This window comes from Salvelinus alpinus, chromosome 37, assembly GCF_045679555.1.
Source record: "Salvelinus alpinus chromosome 37, SLU_Salpinus.1, whole genome shotgun sequence".
In the NCBI taxonomy this organism is placed as follows: domain Eukaryota; kingdom Metazoa; phylum Chordata; class Actinopteri; order Salmoniformes; family Salmonidae; genus Salvelinus; species Salvelinus alpinus.
The window spans coordinates 7,719,611-7,744,036 of record NC_092122.1 but is presented as its reverse complement, the minus strand read 5'-3'; the positions used below and the strand labels follow the sequence as shown (position 1 = coordinate 7,744,036).

General features: G+C 45.1%; 1 protein-coding gene and 1 non-coding gene across 3 annotated transcripts; both read left to right on the top strand.

The window, feature by feature from the left end:
• Positions 1 to 875: 875 nt before the first annotated feature.
• Positions 876 to 19,187, top strand: LOC139565631 (zinc finger protein AEBP2-like). 2 transcript variants are annotated; one of them, XM_071386087.1, is made up of 8 exons: positions 876 to 1,492; positions 4,242 to 4,458; positions 4,984 to 5,091; positions 7,077 to 7,263; positions 7,764 to 7,888; positions 13,770 to 13,837; positions 15,719 to 15,832; positions 17,419 to 19,187. In XM_071386087.1, exons 1-8 carry the CDS (start codon positions 984 to 986, stop codon positions 17,429 to 17,431), a joined length of 1,341 nt encoding a protein of 446 aa, XP_071242188.1. In that variant the 5' UTR covers positions 876 to 983; the 3' UTR covers positions 17,432 to 19,187. The 2 variants fall into 2 exon arrangements, with proteins under 2 accessions (XP_071242188.1, XP_071242187.1); XM_071386086.1 differs by having other exon boundaries at positions 7,746 to 7,888.
• A 127-nt stretch (positions 19,188 to 19,314) lies between these two features.
• LOC139566139 (small Cajal body-specific RNA 14) lies at positions 19,315 to 19,444 on the top strand. Its single transcript, XR_011673062.1, has one exon. It is a non-coding gene; the product is annotated as a small Cajal body-specific RNA 14 (non-coding RNA).
• The last annotated feature ends 4,982 nt before the right edge of the window (positions 19,445 to 24,426 follow it).

The window sequence follows — 24,426 nt, the reverse complement described above, 5'->3', positions numbered from 1 at the left end:
TAAAAACACTGCCCCTCAGTGTCATTCAAACGTACTTTTTATTGTTTTATTATGTTTTATTTTGACTTATCTTTGACCATCATTCTATCTCCCGCACAGCAACTCCACTCCCACTTGTCTCCAATTCCACATCCCAACCCTCCGCTTCCCTCAGCCCATCCCATCTATCTCTGCTGGCAACCCTCCGCTTCCCTCAGCTCATCCCATCTATCTCTGCTGGCAACCCTCTACAAAGTTCTACGCAACACATATCTTTCAACTATGCTGTGATGTTTAACGTACAATTTCAATCTATCTAATCGAATAGAATCCACAGATTGCGAGTTGAAGATCAATAATTTTACTAAGAGTATTAGTATATTAGTCATTGACTGACCCAGTCTCTCCAGATCTCCTAACAGTACTATTTCTAGGGTCACTTTTAGATCAATGTTAAGCATTTTCAGCCATTCCTGAACCTGAGACCAGAAACAGGCTACCTGAGGGCAATACCTAAACAAATGGTCTATTGATTCTGTATCCTCACAACAAAATCTGCAGAGCTTCGATGGTTTTATGCCCCAAATATTCAAAATTTTGTTGGTGACAAGAATTGTATATAATAATTTTAGCTGAAAAGCACGAAGTCTTGAATCTAGGCTTTATACAAAAACATAATTACACATATGCTAGGCCTGCTAATAGATTGGAGCCCCGGTATAGTGGTAAGAATTGTTTAGATTTACCCTAACATTTCACTTTAAATTATGTCAATGTTCTGTTTTCTGGAACACTTTTTTGTAAATATAAAACAAATATAACAATAGTTCTCTGGAACACGTGGAACGGTCCACAATGCGGGGGACTACGTCATGGTTATGCCTCCTCCCCTCGCGTCCCGGTTGAACACTCATGGTGAAGCAGCGCATGCGATTGGGAGAAAGAACCAACTTTGGGGGGGGTAGTAGCCTACAACACAAAATAGCTTACTAAGAGCTGTGAACATGGCTGCAGTTACAACCAACGGTACCGAACAAGACTCAACACCGGCAAACGAGCAAAATGGAACATTGGCCATGGGAGAGAACGGGAATAATAAGCAGGGCCCTACAGACTCGAAACAGGAACCGGGTGACAACGAGGACGAAACAGAAATGGACGTGAGCAACCGAGACAGCAAAGAGGAGAAGCCTCCAGTCGCACCAGAAGTCGCCAAAGAATCGATTTTACCCACGGAAAACGGCAACAAAGAAGACGAACCGGCCTGTGAACTGTCTGAACCGGTTAAAAGTCCCGTGGAGGGAATCCCTGCGAGCAGCACCGAAACCGGAGAGAGTACCGTGGAGCTGAATCAAGAACAAAGAGAGGAGAGCGTGTCCTCGCCTCCTAGCTCCGACAAGACCAAAAGCGAGGAATCCACGGAGAAAACCGACCACGGTATCAAAAGACGGGCCAGTGTCGAGATATCCTCCTCGGATGGAGAACCTCTCAGTCGAATGGATTCGGAAGACAGGTCTGTGGATTACTAATACCCAGTCAAATGTTGAATACAAAGCAGCGCAACACCGTTGCCAGCCCACTCCAACAATGATTAAATCTTGATAAGATGTTTACGTTTGTGATCAAGCTACATTGTTACAAGTTGCATTCACTATCCTTGCAATTATGTAGCGTTGTGTGATATCTCCGTACTTTTGTATTTTGCCAAACGACAGTTTAGCATAACAATCGGGTTTGTTTTGCTACAATGCATCAGCACCCAAATGCGCAACGATGCGTTATGGACAGTTGACAACAGACAACATTTGGGTACATGCGTAGTTTTAACCGATGGTTGAATAGGCCTAGATTTGCCTTTAGTTTTCAACGGAGTGGTTCCACGCTGCACGTACACCCGCATCTGGACATGATGTCCATGTATGGCCTGCATTGCCACTTGGCCACCACGATGCTCATTGTGTAATAACGTCGCTACTATGAAACCACGTTTTAAAAAGAGACACACCAGCAATATGAACATTTCAGACTTGATTTTATCTTATGAACCAATTCAGTGACTTAAGTAAGATCGTCCAAGTTGGCATGTATCCTTGAAAACCGTTTGGTGAAAGTCCCATGAGTAATTTCACAAGTGATGCACTGAGACAAAGAATAATAATAATCGCACACTAACAAACCAACCAAGAGGCCCCAGCTTTCATGTGAAGAGTGGTGTTTAGCCACAGAGCTACTTCTAACATATCTACACACACACTTACAGACGTGTCAAGTGGGTCCGTGTGGTCAACGCAACTCTTCATCGCCTCCTAGTTGGTTTGGCCTTGTGACTGTAGTTACAGGATGTCTGTGTTGAGATGAGTCCTATACACACAGGTTCTCACCCACACGCACATGAGGGACTCACACACACACACACAAGTCTTTCTGAGATATTTAGATTTAGTACCCAGAATCCCCCATGCCGTTATGTGAAATGGCCCAGATGGAATTTCCACTGGATCATAAACTAGTGCAGAATGAGAGAGTGAATCGGATCAAAGGTGTTAGGAATGAGTAATGATGTATGCAACTCGCTGCTCAACTCTCTTACGATGCAACTTAGAATCATTTACGTTGCCGCGGCCCCGCCGAAAAACAGTGAGTTCGCCGATCTGATTCTCCTAACACTATGCAGAATTCCGGTTACGCGTGCGTGTATGCTTTTGAACCTGACTCTTTATGTGCATGTAACAATAGAAGTCAACACACAGACACATAGGCAAAAGCCTGTATGCAAAAGTCCAGTGTAGATATAGGGTCCTCAGCCATATACTAATACATATAGATTTGCCCCTGTACACGATGTCTGAATATCACTAGACTAGCCAACAGAAAATAACGATATACACATACTTTTCTTATTCAAATGGAAGCAGAGAACTCAACCATTTCACACACCCCGATATCCACCCTTCTCCTTTTGCTGCTAAAATAGTGGAATAATTCCCTTTCTGGATCCCAGTAGATTGTCTCAGTCTGTAGCCATAGGACGACCTGTAGCGGGTAGCTAACAAAAGAAACCCAGTTAGCACAAAGGCTGAAGACCCTGTGTTACAACACTTCAGCTCCTGCAGCCCTGTTGTATCTGAAGGAGAGGGGATTCCCCCTTCGGCCCTCTCCGGTCATGGTGCGTTGCTTTGTCTAGCCGGGGCAGAAAGGCTTGTAGTAAGAAAGGAGTGAATGGAGGAGAGAGCTCTGTTGTTTGGGCAGCTGCATGGTCTCAATGTAACTTTTGTTCCCCTGCTGGCACTGAGGACCTCAGGAACAGGGCAGGGGAGCAGCTGGAGGCAGGCAGCCTTACGAGGTGTGTGTGTGTCACTTTCTCTTCATTCAGTCCAACGTGGTAGCATTACTGAGTCACTAGTGCACTCTGAGAAGCTTTGTGTGTGAGGACGAAGGGAGATACTTCTATGTCTATAGTGGCATGAGATTAAAATCCGCCATGACACCCTCACATCCCTCCTTGTAGACCAGGCATACTAAACCTCATATGCCCCAGAGAAGTGGCACCGTCTGTAGAAGAGCGGTGTCGGCACATGCTGTAAACGCACTAAATCACCCAGATTTATGAGGCTGTCCAAACCTATGACTAGAACCGACCGCAAGGCGCTACAGAGGGTAGTGCATATGGCCCAGTACATCACTGGGGCCAAACTTCCTGCCATCCAGGACCTCTATACCAGGCGGTGTCAGAAGAAGGCCCTAAAAATGTCCAAAGACTTCAGCCACCCTAGTTAGACTGTTCTCCCTGCTACCACACAGCAAGAGGTACCAGACCGCCAAGTCTAGGTCCAAAATGCTTCTTAACAGCGTCTACCCTCCCAAGCCATAAGACTGCTGAACAGCTAATTAAATGGCTGTATTGACCCCCTCCCCCCTTTTTTTACGCTGCTGCTACTCACTGTTTATCTATGCATAGCCACTTTACCCCTACCTACGTGTACATATTACCTCAATTGCCTCGACTAACTTTTACTCCCACACATTGACTTGGTACCGGTAGCCCCTGTATGTAGCCTTGTTATTTTATTGTAACTCTTGTTTTTTTTACTCTAGTTTATTTAGTAAATATTTTCTTAACTGCATTGTTGGTTAAGGGCTTGTAAGTAAGCATTTCAAGGTAAGGTCTACACCTGTTGCATTCGGTGCATGTGACTAATAACATTTGATTTGTTATGTAGACCTACAGATCTCTGTGCTGACCCCATCTCCCTCCCTCTCAGTATCAGCAGTACTCTGATGGACATGGAGAGCACAGCGTCCAGCGGGCGCTCCACACCTGCCATGATGAACGGGCACGGCCCAGGCACCGCCACCCCGTCGGCGGGTAAGGGCGTGGCATACACCTGCTGCTGGGACCAGTGCCAGCTCCTCTTTACCACCAGCCCAGACCTGGCTGAGCACATCAGGGGCGTGCACGTGGACGGACAACGGGGAGGGGTATGTTTTTTTTCTTCTTCTATCCTTCACTTCCTAAATCATCTTCTCTGTCCTCCTGCCTGCTCACCATCTTCTATCCCCTTCTTCCTTCACCTTCTAGTTTTATGCCTCCAACTCGTCTTCTCCTCTTCCCCCTCTTCTCCGCCACCACAACCCTGTCTTCAAAACATCAATCCCCCTCTTCTCCATCTCGAAGATAATCCAAACATCCTGTGTTAAACTAACTCCAGATGAGAAGTACTGCTGTACGAAGACCGCTTGATGTTTTACCTCTCTTGGAACTTTAGGTTCAGAGGGGGCGGGGGTCAGTTTATGGGGGATTGAGTTTCTAGGGGCTTAAGTTAAAAATGGTCATAGACATTTCATATATAAATTCATTCTGCCAACTACTACAATTCTCTAGGATAGTAGGATTTCGTAGGACGTTTAGTTTCTTACATTGCATCTTGGGTAACTCATAAGAGCTAGGTTGTGAGTGACCTGTGAAGAGACGTGTGTTTAACAGTGTTGCTCTCCTCTCGCCAGGTGTTTGTGTGCCTGTGGAAGGGCTGCAAGGTGTACAACACCCCGTCGACCAGTCAGAGCTGGCTCCAGAGACACATGGTCTCACACAGCGGAGACAAACCATTCAAGGTGAGAAAACACCCTCCTTTCTTCCATTTTCCTGTTCGGTCTCTCGCTCGCGCACTCTCCCTTCACTTGTCACACACACATCAAAGCACTGACTGCAAACCACATCCTCATGTCATATACAGTGCCTTCACAAAGTATTGATACCCCTTGGCTTATTCCACATTTTGTTGTGTTACAGCCTGAATTCAAAATGGATTCAATAGTTTTTTCCTCACCCATCTACACACTACCTCATAATGACAAAGTGAAAACATGTTTTTATTTATTTTTGCTTATTTATTGAAAATGAAATACAGAAATATCTAATTTACTGAAGTATTCACACCCCTGAGTTAATGCATGTTAGAATCACCTTTGGCAGTGTTTACAGCTGTGAGTCTTTCTGGGTAAGTCTGGAAGAGCTTTGCACACCTGGATTGTACAATATTTGCACATACTTTTTTTTATTCTTCAAGCTCTGTCAAGTTGCTCATTGCTCGACAGCTATTTTCAAGTCTCGCCATAGATTTTCAAGCCAATTTATGTCAAAACTGTAACCAGGCCACTCCAGAACATTATTCAATGTCGTCTTGGTAAGCAACTCCTGTGTATATTTGGCCTTGTGTTTTAGGTTACTGTCCTGCTGAAAGGTGAATTTGTCTCCCAGTGTCTGTTGGAAAGCAGACTGAACCAGGTTTTCCTCTATGATTTTGCCTGTGCTTAGCTCTTTTCCTTTTATTTTTATCCTAAAGAAAAGTCCTAGTCAATGACAAGCATACCCATAACATGATGCAGCCACCACCATGCTTGAAAATGTGAAGTGGTACTCGGTAATGTGTTGTTGGATTTGCCCTAAACATAACGCTTTGTATTCAAGACAAAGTTAATTTCTTTGCCGCATTCTTTGCAGTTTTACTTTAGTGCCTTATTGCAAACAGGGTGCATGTTTTGGAATTTTCTGTACATGCTTCCTTCATTTCAGTCTGTCAGTTAGGTTAGTATTGTGGAGCAACTACAGTGTTGTTGATCAATCCTCAGTTTTCTCCTATCACAGCCATTAAACACTGTACCTGTTTTAAAGTCACCATTGGCCTCATGGTGAAATCCCTGAGCGGTTTCCTTTCTCTCCGGCAACCGGGTGAGGAAGACAACTGTATCTTTGTAGTGACTGGGTGTTAATAACTTCGCAATACTCAAAGGGATATTCAATGTCTGCTTTTTTTATTGTTTACCCATCTACCAATAGGTGCCCTTCTTTGTGATTGGAAAACCTCCCTGGTCTTTGTGGTTGAATCTGTGTTTGAAATTCACTGCTCGACTGAGGGACCTTACATATAATTGTATGGGTGGGGTACAGAGATGAGGTAGTCATTCAACAATCATGTTAAACACTTAAGTCCATGCAACTTATTATGTGACTTAAGCACATTTTTATTCCTGAACTTATTTAGGTTTGCCATAACAAAGGGGTTGAATACTTATTGACGCAACACATTTCTGCTTTCCGTTTTAATGAATTAGTGAACATTTGTAAAAACATAATTCCACTTGGACATTATGGGGTGTTGTGTGTAGGCCAGTAACACCAAATCTCAATTGAAGCCATTTGAAAATCAGGTTGTAGCAAAACGAATTGTGGCTAAAGTCGAGGGGCGTGAATACTTTCTGAAGGCCCCATACCTACTGTATGTACATGTCATGTGCTATAGATTATTCTAGTCTTAGAATGATTCTAATGATCTCCAACACAATACACTTGTCACACACTATCCTGTGTAAAGCTAATGCATGATATTATATTGAGTGGTTCCATTGAACTGTGCTTCTATACCCAGACCTACAGTTTCCTCTTTGAACCCTTTGAACTATTATTAAAATGGAAATCACCTAGATTTCATCAAATAGAATGACCAATTCTGTTGTTCTCTATGTACGTGCTGTTGTATAAGCGATCTACTGTTAAATCTTCCAGTCTGTGTTCTCACCAGTGTTGTCTCTATCTCCAGTGTGTGGTGGGGGGCTGCAATGCCACGTTTGCCTCCCAGGGGGGGCTAGCGCGCCACGTACCCACCCACTTCAGCTCCCAGAACTCCAACAAGCTGGCCAATCAGGCCAAGATGAAGGAGGATTCACCTTCGAAGGCGGGGCTTAACAAGAGGCGGAAACTCAAGAACAAACGCAGGCGGTCTTTACGTACGTATCCGAGAAACACACACACGCACATATAAGCACACGCAATACACACACAGCATATGTTTTATTATCCTTGTGGGGACCTAAAATTGATCCCATTAAAAATCCTATTTTCCCTAATTGTTGCTCTAATTTTAACTGTAAGCCTAAAATAGCCTTTGTCCTCTGGGACTTTTGGGAATTTCTGGTACCCATAAGGATGGTAATACAAGCGCAGATACAAGCACCCACAAATGCAAGCATGTGTATACACACACAGATATGCACGGGCACACACCTCAATCATACAATCAATCAATAAACCAATCATGTACTCACTGATCAGGTTGCCTGGCATTCAAACCAAGCGTCTTAACCAATCGGGTGGTGGGAAACGTTTTGATGATGAATATCTACGAGGGTCAGATCCATCTGATTGGCTAATCCCCTCTGACCTCCCGACCTATGAACCTCAGTTTAACGCTCCCCCTCTCTCACCCCAGTGTGTTCTGTCCCTCCAGCACGACCTCACGACTTCTTTGATGCCCAGACCATGGATGCTATCAGACACCGGGCCATCTGCCTCAACCTGGCTACACATATAGAAAGCCTAGGCAACGGACACAGTGTTGTGTTTCACAGCACGGTAAGTAGTACACACACACACACCATCACCGTCGTCTTCCACAGCATGGTCGGGGATCCAGCGGTAGCAGACCATGCATGGTCCTGCACACACACACTGTACTTCACTGTTCAGACAGCAGGGGGCACGACAGACCTACAGTTTTACGGTCTCAGCTGCACAGAGGAGTTTATTAGTATTTTTTTTTTTTTACCCTTTTATTTAAGCTGGGAGTCATGCAGAGGCCACGTTCTCTTTCGCAGATGAGGCCTTACACGAACACATCAATACACAACCGTTACACTATTATACATGTCTTTCTATACACGCATCAATTACACAATACGTGAAAAGTAAACACAATCATATGAAACAAATACATTATTCAGTTAAAAGGCCCTCTAACATCTGCCTGAATTGCTCTAGAGGCACCAACTAACTTTAAGGACTTTTGGAGAAAAACTGTGATCAGATTTACCTAATTCGGTGGAGATTGAAGGGCTCTCCAGGGTTAGCCATCCCTGAGTCCGGGTCGGGTAACTTGTACGTCTGAAGTTTAACAATGAGGTAAGGTATGATGGGAGTTTATGCAAGAGGCCTTTATAGACAAAAAAAAAAGAGCACAATGCCTCGATCTACGAGACTTCACGGAGGGTCAGCCTACTTTCTGATACAAAATGCAATGATGTGTACGGAACCTATCGCCCGTAATAATGCACTGTGATAAACTGTGCCCAGCGGCTTCAGTACAGTGGCAGCTGCATTCATATAGACAAATCGCCACAGTCAATAACCGGAATGAATGTTGACTGGATGATTTGTTTTCTGCTATTTAACGAAAGACAGGATTTGTCCCTATATTGGAAGCCTATTTGAATGATTAATTTCTTCACTTATTCATCAACATGCTTTCTGTTCATCCAGATGCCCAGATATTTATATAAGAGGGGACACGATCAATGAGGGCACAATCCAAAGTAGTTGGGGTGTAACTGTATATCAAACCCACGGTTTGGTATGTTTTGGGGTCACGGTTCAGTTTCGGTGAAATTCCATTCACGATATTCCTGTCATTCTGTTGTGACAGGATAGTTATGTTGGTCCTACTATGATGCTGCATTCGTCACCTTCTGGGAGGTGGGAATTTACGAGTTGTGAAGTCATAAATACCAGTTGGATGCGTTCATGTGATTTGAACTCATTGAGAAACGCCAGTAGCTAATTGCCAACAAGCTGCGTCAACCATAAACTAAAAGTACAGCTATCATGCTTGTAAACCTTCTTTTTTTTTACCCACAATAGAGTGCTTTATATTAATGTTTTGTTGCATTTAAATGCCAAATGCTGTTCGAGGCCATTTCCTTAGTAGGCGACACCCGAGGTAATTATGTGGGAGAAGTGTGTGCTTCAGATCATTGACGAGTTTCCCACAAGTAAGTACCAGTTGGAGGGACATTCAAGTGGGGTTTCCCCAGTCCTGTGTGGTAAATTCCCACTTGGTTGCGAACACACCATGACACTGTCTCCTTCAGTGCCAGATGCGCAGTTGTGACGCTCATAAAGGGGCATGTCTGTAGAACGGTACATCTCCTATTCCAGGGTAATGTGATGTCTGGCACTGTTAAGTAAGCGCAACACAGGGTGCGTTGGCCAATTCATTCTAAACTTAATCTTTGGCTTGCTTTTAAAGAGCAGGTACAACCTGTTTGCTTAAATTGGTGCAGGAGGAAGTTCGTAACGTGGCTAAAGCACTTTCACAAGGCGCTAAAACCCCCTATTCTCAATCACTGTGAATGGGTGTATGTCCGTGGTTAAAAAGCAAAGATTGTAAAAAAATATATAAACACAGCCTACCTATCGCTCTTGTAATGTATTTGGCCCGGTCAGAGTCAGCTGCCAAGGAATGCTTGAATGCCGAGGTGAGACGATGTGGTGTTCCTTTGCGTTTCCATCTTGCTCCGGTGTACTCAGGTGATGTCAGAGTAAATGCGTCAACACATTTGAGTTGTTGGCAGCTGCATAGGCTATTCTTGTTGAGCGTGGCGACATACTGTTAACGTTTTATCCACAACGTTCTGCCCATATCAGTTGTAATCTGCTGGGAAGTCTAAATGTTCCCAAACTGGAGATTTAAACGAGTGTTGATGAACCTCCAATTCTGGTTTATTGACCTCCCCATCGTACAGAACTAGTCCCTGGCTGCGCCTCACAAAATGTGAAATGCGCCAGTTAAGGTCATTTTGATTCCGATGTCCGCGTAGGCGCTAGTTTTAACGGAATGGCCTTAAATGTTTGTTTAAGTTCAGATTTACGGCATAGGCCTACTACGCAGCGTATGCATAGCCTAAAGACGTAGTATTTATATTTTGTAATATTTATTTTTATGTATTCATTCGGGTTCAGTGCGACCGAATCGAGGTCCCTGAACCGAACGTTTCGGTACGAATACGTGTACTATTACACCCCTACGAAGTACTTATGTATAAATCATCAGATTTGTATGTGATTTGGAAAATTACATGTTCTTGGTTTTACCTGCACTAAGTACCAATGTCAGTTCAGCAAAGGCCTTCTTGGAGGGCAAGAGCGAAAGATTGACACTCTGATAGGGCCTGGTCAGATGCGGGGTCAATAGCATACACCACAGTGTCACCTGCATACACGTGAATGTTTTTATTTTATTTATTTTTTATTTTTACACACAGATAAACCAATATTGTTCATGTGAACATAACCGGAACAAGAATTGATCCCTGTAGGACACCCTTTATGTCAAGAAAACCGGATTTAACACCATCAGTAAATAGACACTGTGCTCTGTCCTTTTTTTTAAAGCAGCAATCTAACTTTTTGGGTGACCCAACCAAATTCATATAGAAATGTGAGTTATAGAGCTGTCATTCTCAGTGAAAGCAAGTCAAAGAAGCGGTACATATGTTATATGTGCTTTATTTCTATGCTTTCCGTTCTTAAGTTTCTTTTTTTTGCGTCTTACTTTAGGTTTTGTACAACTGCTTCAAACAACTGAAAATAGAATGTTTTTGGTTATGGAAAATATATTCCAGTGGTTTAGATGGTACAGTGATTCTCTACACTTTACTCCCATGCCCCTTTAATTATACTGCTAATAAAGGAACTGAAATTAGGCGAACTTAGAATTTTAGCAACCAGGAAATGGCAGAGTGGTTTCTGCATGGTGCATCTTTAAATCATTTTCAAACCAGCTAAACGCAGCCTGGTCCAGGCCAATTGATGAAAACCTCTGAATAAGTAATGGGTCGAAGGCTTTAAACAGGTCAACAAAAAGGGCCGGGCAGTGACTGGTTTACATTTAAGTGATAATGCCAGAGAAGCCGGTGTTTTTTGAGTATATATTGGCACGGGTGTTAGGACCGAGACCTAGTCGAGGGCCTGCAAACCGTGCAAATGTATCCTCCAAACACCGGCTTCGAGGGCATTATCACTGTTATACAACGGGTTACCAACATATTAAAATGATTGACATATTTTCATGAGCGTTATTTTGATAAATTTATTCATACTATTTCATCCTTCCACGAGATATAGTCCCGACACTAATACTAGTAAAGGCCCAGTGCGCTACTTTTGTGAGTTATTATATATATTATTATTTTTACTCAGCTTTTTTTTATTTCTTTTTTATTTCTTTTTATTTTATTTTTACTTCTGGCTGGGCTGATTGGACAGTGGATTGCACAGTGAGACGGAACAGAGAAAATTAGCATTTCAACATCATAGCTTTAGCCCGTGGTAACTTGTGGAACAGACACCGTTAGACCCACCCGTTGTATAATTACAATACATTTCGTAGTTAAAAAGGATCTGAGTATTTACCAAGGGTTCTATAATTTTTGCGAGGCAAGAGTTTGAACATAGGGCTCTAATTACTTAGGTGACCCGTCACCACCTTTTGAAGGGGGAGTATGTGGGCCACTTTCCAGACCCTGGGGATGGCACTAGAAATACTTAAACATGTGTTAAAGATTCTGCAATCAGAGGAGCAGAAAGCTGCAGCAAGAATGGATCTTTTGGATCAAGCAATCTTGCTCGAGGCGTTGAGCACATCACACGTAGAAAGTTGTTGAAATGAAAACGAAAGATTCGTAAAAAGTTGACAACTTCCATTGAGCCAGCTAAAGGCTGGGAGAGGGGCAGGCAGTCGACTGGCTGACCAGGGTCAATTAAACCTCCATTTATTTCAAATTAAAAGCCTGCTGAGATTAAATGCGGATTTAAAAAATATATATGTTTTGTTTTTTAAAGCATCACAATCACACAATTTGTTTTCCAAAATTGACTGATCGCCAGCAGAGTCTGGTTTAAACGCACATGAGTTAATGTGTGCAGTGTTGAGGCCTGCGGAAAATGAAGGGCCCAGGCAGGGAATAACACTGACTCCTGTGGCCCTTTTAATTAAACTGCTAATAAAGGGAACTGCCAGCAACCCTCCCACGAAACACACACACTGCTCTGACGTACATGCCAGAGTCCAGACCCAGCCAGGCCTGTTGTTGGAGCCGGTTAAAAACAGACCTCTTCACCTCCTCCCAGTCTCTGTCCTCCCTCACTCCTCCATCTCTCCCCTACACATGCAGTTGGAGTGCCTCTACCCGTATTATCACAGAGAAATCAAGAGATAGACAGCGCAGGAACCCAGCAGTTGGAGTGCCTCTACCCGTATTATCACAGAGAAATCAAGAGATAGACAGCGCAGGAACCCAGCAGTTGGAGTGCCTCTACCCGTATTATCACAGAGAAATCAAGAGATAGACAGCGCAGGAACCCAGCAGTTGGAGTGCCTCTACCCGTATTATCACAGAGAAATCAAGAGATAGACAGCGCAGGAACCCAGCAGTTGGAGTGCCTCTACCCGTATTATCACAGAGAAATCAAGAGATAGACAGCGCAGGAACCCAGCAGTTGGAGTGCCTCTACCCGTATTATCACAGAGAAATCAAGAGATAGACAGCGCAGGAACCCAGCAGTTGCCTGACGACTCCGACTAAGTTATTCCGCTGCTCTGTTCACTTCGTACTTCAGTCTGAGACGGCCATCATTGAAGTCGTTTGTGGGGATGGCAAAATGATGGGTGTTGTACAAAACAAAGTCGTCAGCGATTGGGTCTTTACAGCTTTATCAGCTTTACCCACGTGTGTTCTGGCTCTGGCCCCACCCATCAGTTTCTGGGGCCAATCAGTATGGTTAGAATGTGTTTGCGTTCTAGACATCATCGGGGAGGTACTCGGATCCAGACTCATTGCGGAGAAGAAATTAACGTCCGTGGGCGTGGCGTAGCAGTTGGCTGAAGCAAGTACGTTGGGTAGCCAGGCAAACCCAGCAGGCCTTCTCCAAGCCAAAGCAATAAGTAAATAAAACCATGGGAGAGAATCTAGTGTGATGTCTTTTCACGCTGTGACTTACGTTGTGTGTGTGTGTGTGTGTGTGTACGTGTACGCACACATCCATCTGTGTGTTTCTAAAGATAAAGAGCATTCCTAGTCTTCACCTTGGTCCAGGGTCACACGCACTCACTCACTGTGGAATGCACTAACGTCAGTCAGGGAGCTGTATTGTTCCTACCACACACAGGGTTTGTGTATATGTTTAGTGGCTGGACTGGCGTCTTCAGGCCAGTGAGGTAACAGTGTTAGTCTACGGAGTGGGAGGGAGGACAGATTGAGTCTGGCTCAATTAGACTGGAGCCAGGTGTCTGATTCCTTTTACTGACTTGCCATCATCATCAGGCCTTTGGTTAGGGATGGTGTGTGGGTGGGTGTGTCTCCAAATATCTCTCCAGTATGACCTCAACAACAATGTGTTGTTTTTCCAATGTCTCTGTTTACTGGGTGGTGTCTTACCTCTCTTCTTCTTCTATCTCTAGGTAATAGCGAGGAGGAAGGAAGATTCTGGGAAGGTTAAAGTCCTCCTCCACTGGACTCCTGAGGACATGTGAGTTGCTCTCTTCTTCTCCACCCTCCCTCTCCTCTCCACATCCTGCTCTTCATCTCTCTCCTGTTGGCAGACACAAGGCCACAGTTCTCTTCTCTCCCCTCGCTCCCTTTTCCCTCCTGTACCTACTGGCAAGCAGAGGGTTATCCCCCCCCTTCTCTTCCTATCCTTCTCCTCCCCTGCTCTGTAAATGTCAGCAGGCGTTTAGTGGTGGTTAGTCAATTTGTCCTGTGGCTGTGGGCAGGAGGCTGGCAATCACATGTGACCCTACCACTGCACCGCACCACACACACACACACACACACAGGAGGATACCCAGGTTAGCGTCTCCATCCAGAAGGGTCAGTGATCTGGATGAGTTCACTCATCTCGTGGGAGCTACCCTGTGATCTCTATCCATCCTTTCATCCCTCTCTAACTCTTTCTCTTTTCCTTTGGTGTAGTCCCATAGGTTAATTTTGATCAGTGGCCCAGTTGAGGAGAGAATTAATGACCAAGAGCTCCCTTGACTATCATAACAGCTATCGTAACCAGCTGTGTGCATTTCAGACTGGAATATTGTAAGTTAGCAAATGTAGTTGGCGTACTATATTATCAGGAAAATTATTGAAGGGAAGGAGACAAGGAGAGAAAGCCACTTCAGACTATTGAGCTGCAGCCCTACTCCTCCTGAGGCCATTAGTCTCTCAGCCAGAGGAGAGAAGGAGAGGAAGTCACTTCAGACTGAGACAAAGCCCTGTGCAGCCCTCCTCTCTAGCCATTAGTTTCTCAGCTGGAGGAACGGGCTGTCAGCTCAGCTCTGCTCTGTCTAAAACCCCTCTCCCAGAGAGCTCATCTCCGATAGAAACAACTTTCTGGGTCAGGAAACGGGCTATAAGCCAAAACGACGCTCGCTTTCATGGTACATGTCCAAAATAAACCTCTCTCTTTGGAATTTTTGTTGTTTTGGGGTTTGGATGAGGAGGAGGAGGAGGAGGAGCAAGAGACGTTTTGCGGCACTCATTTCAGAAGCTGTGAGAGTGTTTTGGTTAAGAGTTGGATATGTCTCTCTAAGGACCATGTTGCTGTAAAAGCAACCGTCACCCACACTACCATGGAGAATGTCTACCAGATGTTATTGTAGTCACTTCTAGCACTCAGCTACAGAGCTGCAGCAGCACCCTATGTCTACAGTGAGCATTGTATTTGCTGCGATTTAAACTGTAACGGGAGACCGCTGAGGCCTTCCTCTCTGTCTCCTAGCATGATATTGGGTGCTTTTCTGCAGTTTTGTTTTGGCTCTGTCCACTTGGGTTCATCCCTCTGCAAGGGTATGGTCCCCTCTCGCCTCTCCAATTCTTTATTACCTCTCTTCTCCTTTCATCCACTATCCACTTTCTTCCTTTCCTTCTCCTTCCCCCCCCTGGGGCTTTCATCTGCCCTTCTCTGAATCTGTGATCTATAGCCAAGCAGTCTGCTAATGATGAACCAGGCACCGCTTATTCACATCTCCCCCACATCCTCTCTCTGTTTGTTCATTGGGATGCTTTCCTGGTGACGCACACAGTGACGGCTGTAGGAGGAGTAGAGAGGAGCCCAGTACTGGCATTGATCCTCTCCCAATGTTTCCCACAGATAACACCTAAATACACTCTTTAGTTAGACAAGCACTTTAGGAAGCATGCATTTGTACCACTGCAATCTCCTCTTAACCCATTTCTGTTAGATGCCAGTCAGACACCAGCTCAGAGAGGCCACGGTGCCAATTACAAGATTTGTACTGTCTGTCACCTCTTCCCTCACTCTCTCCTCCTTCTTCTCTCCTCCTTCTTCCCTTGTGCTCTCACATTCTCTCTCTCCTCCTCTCTCGCTTTCTCTCAATCTCTCTCTCCCTCTCTCCAGACTACCTGATGTGTGGGTGAATGAGAGTGACCGGCCGCAGCAGAAGACCAAGGTGGTCCACCTCTCCCAGTTGCCCCAGGAGACACACGTACTGCTGGACCCCAACATATACAGGTGTGTGTGTGTGTGTGTGCACTGGAGGAGGAGGGGGGGGTTTGCCAAATCTTGAGGCAGAGACCATTAGGGCTAATCATTAACTCTCCAAATAGTGTGTGTGCCTGTGGACGTGCACATAACTCATACTTTGGTTGACTCACAACAACAACAATGTGAGCATACCTACCACAGCCGGTGTGTTCTCCTAGACTCGGTACTGGCCCAGTGATCCCTGAGGGCCAGTGCTACTCTGTGTTTACCCAGCTAATTAATGATGGTTACAGTCTTCCTGTAATGGATGGCCATGCAGCACAGAGCTAAATATGAACGCCCAATGCCTGTGGAGAGATGTGATCCTGAACCCCACGTCGGCCTTGCATGTGAATGCCGGCGGCTTTGAGTTTGTTGTACCTAGTCTTTCCTCTTTTATTCTTACAAGCAGTGATGTAACTGCTTTATAGGCAACGTGAAGAAGGTATGGTTCCCTGAAGAACCCCCCCCCCCCCTTCAGTGGTGTAAAGTACTTAAGTAAAAAATACTTTTAAATTACTAAAGTTTTCTTTTGGGCTATCTGTACTTTACTGTTTATATTTTGACCTCTTTTACTTCACTACATTCCTAAAGAAAATAATGTACTTTTTACTCAATACATTTTCCATGACACCCAAAAGTACTTTTAAACTTTTTATGCATAACAGGAAAGGAAAAAGGTCTAATTCACACACTTAACGAGAACATCCAGGTCATCCCTACTACCTTTGATCTGGAAGACTCACAAAACACAAATGCTTCATTTGTAAAGTGTGCCCCTGACCATCCGTAATTACAAATGATTTATACCTTTACTTTTGATACTTAAATCATCTTAACAATTACATTTACTTCTGATGCTTAAGTTAATTTAAAACCAAGTACCTTTACTCAAGTAGTATTTTCCTGGGTGACCCCTAACCTAACCCCTGAAGCACTCACTGGCTCCTTGGCCTGTTGTTTTCAAACACACATTCCTCCACTCTCTTCCTCCTCTGTGTCGTATTGGATGGTGAGAGGAGGAATCCTGACATGCCTGACATTCAGTAGGGTCAGGTTATGGTGTGTTGTCATTATGATTTGTGTGTCAGGAGTAATCTGAAAAGTACAGCTTTCAAGATTCAGGAATGATTTGACTGCTATTTATTTCCCCACCGGGTGGCGCCAGTCACTGTTGTCAGCCAGTAGAAAATACTACGCTGTAGACAAAGCATTCCACCCCTTTCTTGACTCACCTCCCTCCCTCAATGCCATCTTTCATCTTGAGTGTCATCCTCTGCTGTTGACCCTTCTGGCCACTATAATGCAACCCCCACCATCACTCCCCTGATAAATATATTTCTTCACAAAAGTCGTTCCCTGGGCCTTTATTACTCCTGTATGAAAATGTAATGGTCGGCATCCTCTCATAGTTCTGTAAAACCCTCGGTAGAATGTGTAACATTCTGAACATGTAGAGGAATGATTACAGTACATGAATGACTGTGGGTGGAGGCGGACCGTGTTAAGAGTCATGACATGCATACACAAGATGCATAACTGGAAACTAATGTAAAGTGCCGCTGTCGTTACAGGATGTTCTTCTAGAGGCTAAGAAGGACCAATCAAAAGGGACTCAGAAGGAGCCTGACGATGTCACCCCACACAGGAAGTCCCTATGTCATATCCTGTCTGGACAGGAGTGGAGAAGACCAGAGATTTCAATACCTCCTTTATTCCCCCCTTTTTCACTTTCTGCTCTTTTCACTTTCTTTTCAATGTCAAATTCCTCCAAATGATGAAGTGAATTTAGTATTTGTTTTCAATGGTTTCTGAAAATACACTATATATACACAGTAGTATGCAGCCACCTCTTCAAATTAGTGAATTTGGCTATTTCAGCCACACCCGTTGCTGACAGGTGTATTAAATTGAGCACAGCCATGCGATCTCCGTAGACAAACATTGGCAGTAGAATGAAGAGGGTTTCCATGGCCGAGCAGCCACACACAAGCCTAAGATCACCATGCACAATGCCAAGCGTCAGCTGGAGTGGTGTAAAGCTTGCCGCCATTGGACTCTGGAGCAGTGGAAACGCGTTCTCTGGAGTGATGAATCACGCTTCACCATCTGGCAGTCCGACGGACGAATATGGGTTTGGCCAGGAGAACGCTACCTGCCGGAATGAGGTGTGCCAACTGTAAAGTTTGGTGGAGGAGGAATAATGGTTCAGGCTAGGCCCCTTAGTTCCTGTGAAGGGACATCTTAATGCTACAGCATATAATGACATTCCAGACGATACTGTGCTTCCAACTTTGTGGCAGGCCCTTTCCTGTTTCAGCATGACAATGCCCCCCTGCACAAAGCGAGGTCCATACAGAAATGGTTTGTCAATATCGGTGTGGAAGAACTTAACTGGCCTGCACAGAACCCCGACCTCCACTCCATCGAACCTTTGGGTTTAACTGGAACGCAGACTGCAAACCAAGCCTAATCGGCCCACGTCAGTGCCCGACCTCACTAATGCTCTTGTGGCTGAATGGAAACAAGTCCCTGCAGCAATGTTCCAACATCTAGTGGAAAGCCTTCCCAGAAGAGGGGAGGCTGTTATCGCAGCAAAGGGGGGACCAACTCCATATTAATGCCCATGATTTTGGAATGAGATGTTCGACGAGCAGGTGTCCACATACTTTTGGTCATGTAGTGTAGGCCAAATGTATTATATACTAGGTGCTAAACATTTTAGCTATTTTGGGGGTGTTTTAGTTAATACAACTAGACTACGAGCTTAACAGCACAGTTACTTGATATTGTAGAGACCTAGTTGCATTTTGTAGAGAAACGTGTCTTTGTAAATACTCCTGGAGATTGGTAATATATTTTTATACCTGGAAATTGTACTGTAGATGTTTTATTATTTCTGCTCCATTTTAAAAAATGTTTTAAACTGTAATAATTGTACATAATGCAATAGGAAAATAGTTATTTCTTTAAAGGCTGTTAAGTACACCCTGTTTCTGTCTGACACTAGCTAGGTGCATTTTACTGTCACAGCTTCTGATGGTTAAGATGATGAGGAAGTTGTAAGGCCTGTGTGTGTGTGTGTTTCTGTATGTTATCTTTGTGCTGCTGGCAATAGGCGAGTAATAACAGTATTATTAACCCCTCTCTCTCCAGTCTTCTGTCAGTCTGGCTAACTAACCTCTGCATGTTAGTGTCCGCAGGGATTGGAGATGATCATGTTGAACTATACAGTAGGACTGTTCTTCACGGTCTGTCTGAATAGCTACCGGAGTGTGTGTGTGTGTAGAGGTCCATTATAACATGGCATCACAGTTTTTTTTAAATAAAATGTTTAATTAAACCTGTCATCTCTAATAATTGCCTCTGACATTAAGCAGTGGCTTGGTGGACCAGTGGTTAAGACACTGCACTATATTCAAAAGGGTTGTTGGTTTGAATCCGGCATGGGTGGGATGTCTGTAGAGATTGTGGTTGTTCTGTTAAAATTGCAGTACTGAGCAGTGTACTGTTGACCATGACACCACAGATAGTGATACTGGGGCTCACCGACAGGACCTAGCAAGTTATTGGGCTCCCTGTGCGATGGTTCCATACACATCTGTACTTTTCTGTGGCTCGGTTGGTAGAGCGTGGTTCGCTGTCTCTCTGGCCTAGTTTGTGAGTGCTGTTCTGGGGTTGTTCTTTAGCTGGTTCAGGCTGTGTGTGTTGATCCAGAGCAGGGCTGTTGTGGTGTTTGGGACGCTGTGTAACAGGCTTGTTTGGGAGGAATGCAGGGGCAGCAGGCAGTGGTAGGGGCATCTGGGACTGATTTGCTGAGCAGATTTGTGAGCATGCTGCGGAAGGACCTACGACCCACCCAATAAGTCATCCTTCAGCATTGTGTGTGTGTGTACACATGTTTTGTTGAATGCATTTCATATGGACAGGGATGTATGTCCAACTCGCATGACTGTCTATAATGAACTGACTGCATTGAAAGTCGGATTAGAGAATGTTATTTACATCTAGGACAAGCGCAACTGATAATTAAAGTGATCAATGACTGCTGACATCACCTCTGGAATATTGAGGTATGGAACAACAAAACATTGATCAAAAACAATATTAGCAGTATCAGTCCACTGGGCCCTACAATAACATCATGAAGCCTCCAGGCTAGCGGTAATCTATCAATAATTTCTCACCAACTGACGAGATCTGGCGTTAGGTTTGTTAGTGTTACATGATCAATGTCGTCTGGTGGTGACTGAAATCCATAGATTTTGAAAACAGGTTATGCTTCCGCCGAAGTGCCAGATTCCTACTGAGAATGTGTTGGGTTAATCACTTCTTTATGAACCAGTATATTACTTGCTAGTTATCCAACAACTTTGATTTGCCGGGTGCAAGTTGGGAAGGAAGAAAACGTTTTTTTTTTAAAGATCCCTAGCCAATCCAGATTTTTTGGCTATGACTAGTATTGTCGAGATCAAGAATTTAGGTCTTATATCAAGAATTTAGGTCTTATATCAAGAACAAAGGCAATAACGTAGAACCCTAAAATCACTTCTGGGATCTTTTTCTCGGGCCTCCATTCCAAATGGTTTCAAAATATGAATGCTGGCAGAAAGCTTTCAGGGTAGTTAGTCTGAAACAGTTTCTTCTCTCTCCCTATAAGATCCTAGTCATTTCATTATTCCTTAACTATGGCTGTGGTGATAAGGTCAGCTGTGGTTTGCAGTAGCCTGCAATTCTAGAATAGTTATTGGGGGAAAAGCAGGAGCCACATAATCCAGAGTGGTTTCGGGTGAGGGACAGTAGTCACAGTAGAGGATCTAGGCTAATGCAGACGGCAGCACATTGTGACAGGCTGTAGCCTCTTGTAAGGCAAAGTGGGCCAAACACATGTGGCCCATTCCGTGTGGGTGTCACTGTATTCATCACCATGATCATAATCAGACTAATTTCATCAACACTCATTGTTAATCTTTCTTCGCAGCTATCTGACGTGTAGGCTAACTGCTAATGCTATGTGTGTAGGATAAACCACTAATGAGAGAAGTCCTTTTTCTGTGATCTGCATTTGACCTCCGCTTGAGGGATTCTCCCATGGCGCTGTCATGCGTGTCACACATTGCGTGTTGTAAGGCCAGAAGCATGTATGGCAAGGCCTGTAACTTTTTTTCTCTCACACACTCACATACATGCATACACACATGTTGCACTCACACATACACACAAATTCATTATCTTTGGGATTTGATCATAAGGGGTATTTTTTTTACATAAGATTCACAAGCTCTGTCTTTTATCAAGCAGATTGGATCTGATTAGCCAGATGCTCATAAATCATGATTTGGATAGGCTGCTAATTTGGATTTGGCCATCTTAACGCAATACAGTCCAAGAACATTGTGTCGTTTAGCGATTGTGTTAAAATGAATCTCATAAAAACGTTCTCCCTTTAAGAGAATCTGATTTTAAACTATTCCCCTATGGAAGGCGGACTGTTTAACTCTCCCATACTTTAAAACCAACTTTGAGAAAGTGGATCTATAGCTGTTTACCACTCCAAGTAAACAGAGAGAATGTTTGTGGCACGGTTAACATGGGAAACAACACCACAGGGTTTCACTTATAGCTTGAACACATATTTTAGAACTGCATCTTTCCAGGGGGCCTCAGATTATAGCTAGCTGTCCTCCAACAATGAAGAACGTGGTCTTCTGGGAGAAAATGGTGGTCTTGAATGACATCATGGATTTCCCACAATTCCCAGAGGTGTCTCTATACTGGGGATGTGAGTTTCTCTCATCACTTGACTCATAATAAACATATAGCAAATGAGTATGTTTTTCTGTCTTGTGAATTTGCCAATGCCTCTTATACTCCCATGTAGTGCTTTTCTTTTCCTGTAAAAAGATGTGTGTACAATGAACATAACCAGCTCCACCATTGCATGAAGTTGGAGATATGGATTGATGCTAGTTTGGACAGGATTTGGAAGACATATAATATACCCTGAGTGTACAAAACATTAGGAAAACCTGCTCTTTCCATGACATAGACTGCCCAGTTGAAAGCTATGATCCCTTATTGATGTCACTTGTTGAATCCACTCCAACCAGTGCAGATGAAAGGGAGACAGGTTAAAGAAGGATTTTTAAGCCTGGAGAAAATTGAGAGACAGGTTGTGTATGTGAGCCATTCAGAGGGTGAATGGGCAATACAAAAGACTTAAATGCTTTTGAACTGGGTGCCAGATGCACCGGTTTGTGTCAAGAACTGCAACGCTGTTGGTTTTTTCACCCTCAACAGTTTCCCTTGTGTATCAAGAATGGTCCACCACCCAAAGGGCATCCAACCAACTTGACACAACTGTGGGAAGCATTGGAGTCAACATGGGCCAGCATCCCTGTGGAACACTTGAAACACCTTGTTAGAGTCCATGCCCCGACAAATTGAGGCTGTTCTGAGCACACAAGGGAGTGGGTGTAACCGATGTGAAATGGCTAGCTAGTTAGCGGCGGTGCGCGCTAATAGCCTTTCAAACGGTGACGTCACTCGCTTTGAGACCTTGAAGTAGTGGTTCCCCTTGCTCTGCAAGGGCCGCGGCCTTTGTGGAGCGATGGGTAACGATGCTTCGTGGGTGACTGTTGTTGATGTGTGCAGAGGGTCCCTGGTTCGCGCCCGGGGCGAGGGGACGGACTAAAGTTATACTGTTACATTGATGCTGTTGACCCGGATCACTGGTTCCTGTGGAAAAGGAGGCGGTTGAAAGGGGGGTGAATGTAACCGATGTGAAATGGCTAGTTAGTTAGCGGTGGTGCGCGATAATAACCTTTCAAATGGTGACGTCACTCGCTTTGAGACCTTGAAGTAGTGGTTCCCCTTGCTCTGCAAGGGCCGCGGCCTTTGTGGAGCGATGGGTAACGATGCTTCGTGGGTGACTGTTGTTGTGTGCAGAAGGTTCGGGGTGAGGGGACGGAATAAAGTTATACTGTTACATGGGTATGCAACTCAATATTAGGAAGGTGTTCTTAATGTTTAAATATAGTGTATTTGTACTGTATACGTCATGTATATGTTGCTAGCTGTACACATGCCCAACACTTCTCATCTCTACCATAATATAGGCTACATGTATATTTGACTTTGGTCTGTCCAATCCTGCAGTTTATGACCAAAGACTTATGTGGTCCACAGACCTGGGTTCAGATACTATTTGTTTTCAAATACTTTAGCTAGGCTTGATTGAACTTGCCTTGCACAATGGAAGTAATAGAATAGTCCAAAAAGTTCAAACCCCACCTGTAAGAAAGAGACCTAGGGCCTCAGTCTTGAAAGGATAGCACTGACCGACTACAAGATTCCATTCTGTTATTTATTCCATATAAAAAGACTGAGCACAATACTGCAGCTCTTCATCGGTCCTACCTCCTGCGGCTCTGCATCGGCAGCTCTGCATTGGCCCTGCCTCCTGCAGCTCTGCATCGGCCCTACCTCCTGCGGCTCTTCATCGGCCCTACCTTCTGCAGCTCTGTATGGGCCCTACCTTCTGCAGCTCTTCAACAGCCCTACCTCCTGCAGCTCTGCATCGGCCCTACCTCCTGCAGCTCTTCATCGGCCCTACCTCCTGCAGCTCTGCATCGGCCCTACCTCCAGCAGCTCTTCAACGGGCCTACCTCCTGCAGCTCTGCATCGGCCCTACCTCCTGCAGCTCTTCAACGGGCCCTACCTCCTGCAGCTCTGCATCGGCCCTACCTCCTGCAGCTCTTCATCGGCCCTACCTCCTGCAGCTCTGCATCGGCCCTACCTCCAGCAGCTCTTCAACGGGCCTACCTCCTGCAGCTCTGCATCGGCCCTACCTCCTGCAGCTCTTCATCGCCCCTACCTCCTGCAGCTCTTCATCGGCCCTACCTCCTGCAGCTCTGCATCGGCCCTACCTCCTGCAGCTCTTCAACGGCCCTACCTCCTGCAGCTCTTCAACGGCCCTACCTCCTGCAGCTCTGCATCGGCCCTACCTCCTGCAGCTCTTCAACGACCCTACCTCCAGCAGCTCTGCATCGGCCCTACTTCCTGCAGCTCTTCAACGGCCCTACCTCCTGCAGCTCTTCAACAGCCCTACCTCCTGCAGCTCTGCATCGGCCCTACTTCCTGCAGCTCTTCAACGGCCCTACCTCCTGCAGCTCTTCAACAGCCCTACCTCCTGCAGCTCTGCATCGGCCCTACCTCCTGCAGCTCTGCATCGGCCCTATCTCCTGCAGCTCTGCATCGGCCCTACCTCCTGCAGCTCTTCAACGGCCCTACCTCCTGCAGCTCTTCAACGGCCCTACCTCCTGCAGCTCTGCATCGGCCCTACCTCCTGCAGCTCTGCATCGGCCCTACCTCCTGCAGCTCTGCATCGGCCCTACCTCCTGCAGCTCTTCATCGGCCCTACCTCCTGCAGCTCTTCAACGGCCCTACCTCCTGCAGCTCTTCATCGGCCCTACCTCCTGCAGCTCTTCAACGGCCCTACCTCCTGCAGCTCTTCATCGGCCCTACCTCCTGCAGGTCTGCAACGGCCCTACCTCCTGTAGTTCGCTGTACTCCACCACTCT